The sequence below is a fragment of the Myiozetetes cayanensis genome, unplaced genomic scaffold (genome assembly GCF_022539395.1).
Source record: "Myiozetetes cayanensis isolate MyiCay16 unplaced genomic scaffold, myiCay2020 scf5-8, whole genome shotgun sequence".
Classification (NCBI taxonomy): Eukaryota; Metazoa; Chordata; class Aves; order Passeriformes; family Tyrannidae; genus Myiozetetes; species Myiozetetes cayanensis.
Genome location: NW_026087742.1, coordinates 47,615,334 through 47,621,333, shown reverse-complemented (window position 1 = coordinate 47,621,333; position 6,000 = coordinate 47,615,334). Strand labels below are relative to the sequence as shown.

Here is a 6,000-nt window from a genome sequence, read left to right as displayed (position 1 = left end):
AAGCCAGCAGCCTACACGTAAAACACAGCCTGGACCCAAAGGTAATAATCTTTTGTTGATCTAGTCTGCCTCTACCAGGTCCAAGGAGAGATTAAACATCACCAGCCAGAAGTTGGAACTGTCTGGACTGTGTTGAAAGACCTTTGGAGAATTTGGTAGTGACATATATTTTGTGATATCATCAAGATTCCCAGTCACACGAGGTGTTCATCGAAAAAGCATTTTCCCTTTGCACAAAACCAGAGACTGAAAATTAACTTAATCTGGGGAAGTATGTCTAGACAGAACATGAAAAAAAAAAAAAAAAGTTGTCTTTCAGGACAACGGACAGTAAATACAATTAAAGTGATACAATTATTTCACTGGTGCTTAAAGAATCCTGTACTTGGTTTGCAAAGACGAAGAAGGCGCAAAAGGTTAAAGAATGTTTTTATTCAGCTTTCAGCTGTCACAGTTCTAAACAGTAAACATAATTAACAATTCACCCACGGTACTGGAGAACATAGTCCTGGTATCAGTAAAATGTCTACTGTTTAAGGCACTGATAGTGGGAAGAAAAAAAAGCATGGATTGCTCCTACTTAACCAGAATTTGAATCTATAATGAATATGTGCTTGCTATTCAATGCTTAAAATTCCACAAGCTACATTTACAAACGTTTATACAATTTCAGTAATTACCAAAACAGGAATCAGTGGCTCCCTTACTTTGACTCTAGAGCAAATATTGCTTTTCTTTGGAGTGGAATCAACTTTATAATCTATTAAAAGAAACCAAAACACAAGTTACTTCAGCAGTATGGCTTTAAGACCCTGTATTTGGTTACAATATAGCAAGCCAAATTAAATAACAAGCATACAAGTGCCATATGATACTGTCATCTTAAAAGAAGCAGGTTTACAATAGAAAAATTAGTTTAGAACATACTAAAGCCAGTTTTTGTACAAACATTTTTACAAAACTGAATTACTAAAAAAAATTCAAGAACATTTTAAATATGAATCACTCTTTACATGTTGTATGCATAAAATCACTTATCTTGATATAAATTAGGAATACTACAAACTTTTTAAAGCTGGCATCCATATGCTATTGAAATGCACACATCAGAAATACAGAAGTGTTAGTTCTGCAAAAATCCTTAAGAGTCACATTTACACTTGCCCAATAGATGCACAGTGACTTAGGTTTCAAAAGGAGCCACAGTGACCTCCCGTGGCCACTTAAGAAATCCCTGTCCTTAACCTTTTTTTTTCCACACAAACGCCAATAAACCTGAAATGTACAACAGTGGTTTGTGCCTGGTCCAACTACCCCAGGAAATTACGGTATTTCTATCTGAAATGAGCATAAAGGAGCACAGCCTTCACACAATCCAGAGCCTGGTCACAGAAAAAAAGTAAAGTTTTCTCTGTGATTTATCAAGGTGTTTCAGAACAGTTTGGATAACTGTTTTTTGTAGGTCAGTGAGAGATGATGTTCAGTAGACGTTCAACACACATTCAGTGTTAGGGTCCCAAATACGTAACTTCAGGTTTTGAGAGAATTAAGGAAGGAAATGTAAATTGACGCTGTCTGACCCAAATCCAAACCAGGTAAAGTTGTAAAAGACATTTTAGATGTGTGTCAAGTTCAGTGGTATACAAAAAGAAAAGAACCCAAAAGTCGTTTAAGTGCCTTCTTCCATTGTTCTGAAGGGATGCAACCAACAGGAGCAAACACTGTGTTCTTATGTCATGAACAGAAGAAGAAAGTGGAAACAAAACAAAAATCACAGTACTGACTGTCTCTCATCCGCAGAACTTACATTCTTCTACTGCTTATAAATCTTCTCTGTTATACTCAACTTTTCTTCCATTATGTGACTCTTCTGTGTTTGGTGCCAGCCATGCAAAATACACCTTCACTGGATCAATATTCCAATGCTTGTGGAATGATACTGGAATTTGGTGCAAAAGGTAGTCTTTTGGGTAGTCCATTGGCCTTGCCTAAGATGGAAGAATAAAACAAAACTGTTCATACTCAGTGATCAAGAATAATTTTAAAAAGAGAAAGTATCACTGTTCAATGGCCTCTGTAACATAACAAAGCAATGTAGCACCGACAAAACATGCAAGATGGCAAGAAAGGGGTTTTTACATCATTCTATTACCTCCATTGATAGGTATTAGTTTAAATCTTCAACCTACACTGCAGTCATCATGCTATGAATGAAGTACACTGACACTAAATATGTCCTGTTTCTCAGGATTAAATGGTCACCATCTATGAAAACAAGTGACAAACAGTGTAGTTTATATTGCATCTTTTTTAATACGTGGGTTTGGCTCAATAATGACAAAATAATTTTAAGTAATATTCTCTTCCTCCTCCTCTTAATGAGAGTTGCCAGCACTGCCAGTGTGATTTTAGGATCCTAATAAGGTCATAAGCAGCCAAAACACATGAAGTTTTATGATAGCAAAGGTTTCAAAAGCAGGATACATTGTGGCACCAGAAAACTGCACTGTTATTCTTTATCAGGCTGTATCAAGCCAGACAGAAATACAGCTCCATGCTGCAGCTGCTGTCTTAATGCACCATGCGGGTTTCATTTTCTCTGACAGTTTAATGGCTCTTAAGTGCATCATCATATGGAAAAGCCCCACCTTTATTGGCTTCTGATAAAATAACTATGTTTTGTCACCATAAATAGAGTCTTTGTAAAGAGAAATGCACAAAAGGCAAACTGTTGTGGTTTTTTCTATATGTAAAGCACACAAAGAAAATGGAGTGATTTGGATACCAAATAATTGATCTCATTCAGTACTGCACACTTCACCTACTTATGGTGGCATTTATGAATTCTACGTGCAGTGTTCTTCATGCAGTTCTGTATATACTCCAGTCATAAAATCAGGCAACAGAATCTGACATTAAGAAATCTGAATATGTGTTGCTGGTGGCTTTTTAAACTTTGATATTTAAAACACAGAGTGCTTATTTTTAAAAACTCCACTGCAGAAATCAAGAGGGAGCCTACATCCCTCAGGACTTTTGAAACACACTTTGAAGAACATTTAGGTTTCAAAAATCTAAAGCATTTACTTTGGATAGAGGCAATTTTTAGATATCTGGGACCAAAGATTTTTGCTGCTTGAAAAATCAAACAGCCCTGTATTGAGCTATATACAAAATTTTGGTGTTTTGCATAATTTTTATTACATTACTCTCCAAAAATCATATAGCTTTACAGGTGGTTAAACTTAAAAGATACAATTTCTTCTTCCCTCCCTACACTTTGTGGAGCCTATTATTGTTATATGTGCTCTTTTCTTTTTTCCTTTTTATTTTCTTTTCTAGAATTTGAGTTTGCTATTTCAGAAAACCCAGATACATTGCTCTTGGACAGATTTAACATTTAAGATCACAATCCTGGCTGCTGGTCAACATGGGAAGGCTCCTGTTCTCTTTAAGAGCCTCTGGAACAAGTTACAGAACATGCATGTATCTACCTTAGCATGTAGCCAACAGGAAAACAGTAGGAGTGAGCAAACACTGTTATATCACAGACACTCTAAGGACAAAGATATCTTTGCTTCTGTTTCATAATATATATATCTCAGAACAATTTTGAATTCATGTACTTCAAGGAACACCACACATCATGTTTCATCTGAGCCTTAAAAAAATAATTTTCTGGTTGACAGAAAATCCAAAATTGGTTTTCTCATTTTTTTCCTCATTTGCATAACAGTGGAATTTATAGAATAAGCACACTCAATTTTTATTCAGTAGTTTTCTCCCCAGGGTTAATTTTTGTTCAAGGTATGTCAAATCAGAATTTGTTATAAGCAACAGTGATGAAGTACAAATCAAGTGTAATTTTCTATGTGGAAAATTAAACTGTTAGGATTTCACTTTCACAGTGATTCAGTATCAATTCAGTATCAATGCACACCAGTAAGGATTACAAGGAGGTGTGTTGTGTTTTTTTCTATAAAATGAGTTCTGTCCTTTCTGGCTCCATTTTAAGTAGGTTGGTTTGGGTTTTTTTTAAAAACATCTGTACAAGCACAAACTATTCAATAACTGTTGATTTTATAAAGTGCATTACTTTCTTTTTATACTTAAAGGAGTAGGCAATGACAAACAAAACAGGAAAGTAAACAGATATGGGTTTTGTAAATGGACAAGGAATTAAAGTATTGAATAGTGTGTTCTCAGTCTTCACATTTCTCTAAATAGAAAATGTAATCAGAAGGAGAACCTTAACGTAGAAGAAAATGGTAATTCAAATGAACACTCCCCATTCCACTGAAGCTAATTTGAACCACATGGTAATTTACTAATTGTCAAGTAGCCTGTCATCGTAATCTCAGTTCATGTTTAGATAAACAGGTCTTCCCAGTTTTTAAACTGGAACTCACACTGGAAAAATACCAAACACTACACTAATTTACATGCTGATTTTTAAAGAAGTTGTGCACTTTTGGGGAAAAAAAATCTTTAGTGCTTCTTGTTAATATCATGGAAGGATTTGGTTTACAAGGCAGAAAATCTCTATAGGCCTCAATGTATCACGTTTTCAACCATGATACTACAGTTAGCTTATTAAATATTGTGGAATCTATCTTCACTAATGAGATATTTCAGAATAGTAAATACTGAATCAATAAAAAAATTGGGTAAGTAGACAAGGCAGATTTATTGAAAAATTTCATGGTCAGTTCTCCATTACCTGAAGAAAAAATTATTGTATTGTGGGGTTTTTAATTTTCTTAGAGGACATATGACAACTGTTCAAAGGATGTGGCTCCTAATTCTATTTGTTTTTCAAAATACCCACCTCTGCATTTTTTATAAAATGTAGTTATAGGTTAACTGAAATATCATAACTAGTAAAGCATTATAGTGATCCATGCTTTGAGAATGTTCCTATTTGCTTGATCAATTTTGTTCTGCAGAGAAACAAGGTATAGCAGCAGCATCTTGGTTACTTGCATATTATTGAAGTTTGCAGTATTTCTGATTTCTGTTTTATACATATACTTAAAAAATGCAATATATTTTAAATACTTAAACATAACTCTCTGACCTGATGAAAAAGTGGACTATGTGTTATAGGGATTCCTAGGCCACTGAAACACATCCCAAGGACCATATCATCAGGCGCGTCCATGCTGTAACACCGGCATTTACTAGCAAGTAGTTTCTGAACAGCTATTCTGCTGAAAACCATCCTGAATAAAAAAAAAAGGCACACAAAATATATAAGACAGGAGCCAAATAACTGTAATTAATAAATACTGCTAAATGACATAAAACTGCAAGACCAAATGTAGCCTTCTGATACGACACATTGGAAATTTCAAAATCTGAGAAGTCAGAACTGACAAACAGTGCAAGAGGCATATTCTGAAAGATAATTACTTTACCAAATGTAAATTAATTATACCAATAATGCCAATTATAGTTATTCCAACAGTACCTTAGCTACCCACCATTTTTACTATAGCTGATAATTCCTCCTCAATTTGGCTCAGATGTGAAAGAGATGTTCTCTATCTTACTGAAATGTACTGTCTACTTAGTTATCATGTAGCCATTAAATGAAAAGAAGTTTAAACTTTAGCTGTCATTCCTTGAATCATCTATTAGATTTCTCTCCATAACTGAAAAAATGTTCCTTTAAGCCATTGTATGGTTTTTCTGTTCATCCTAACTTTGCTGCTCATTTAAATATCAATGAGAGCCTAGAGCTGCTAGATCATTATCGCTAAAATACGCCTTAATTAAACCAGAAACATGTTGATATCTTAAATTCAACATCTGAAGGAATATAATCTTGTCTAGTGTTCCACAGATGTCTTTAAGTTCCTCTATCCACCCAGTCCAATCAGAACACAGGGTACTGTAGCTACTACAAATTATACTAAAAAGATTCACTCTGAAGCTGCTGCAGGGCTTCATGAGTTCATTCACTGTATGCCAATCCTTTGCTTGACACTGGAATATGGT

At 34.8% G+C, this 6,000-nt stretch overlaps 1 protein-coding gene across 1 annotated transcript in view; it reads right to left on the bottom strand.

Annotated features, from left to right (window-relative positions):
* Positions 1-412: 412 nt before the first annotated feature.
* Positions 413-6,000, bottom strand: part of B3GLCT (beta 3-glucosyltransferase) — a 53,882-nt gene continuing 48,294 nt past the window's right edge. The window contains exons 14-15 of the mRNA XM_050333597.1: positions 5,078-5,222; positions 413-1,988 (exon numbers count right to left, since the gene is read on the bottom strand). Of these exons, the coding sequence (XP_050189554.1) occupies positions 1,821-1,988; positions 5,078-5,222 (313 nt within the window). The 3' untranslated portion in view covers positions 413-1,820. The remainder of the gene's footprint in view (positions 1,989-5,077; positions 5,223-6,000) is intronic.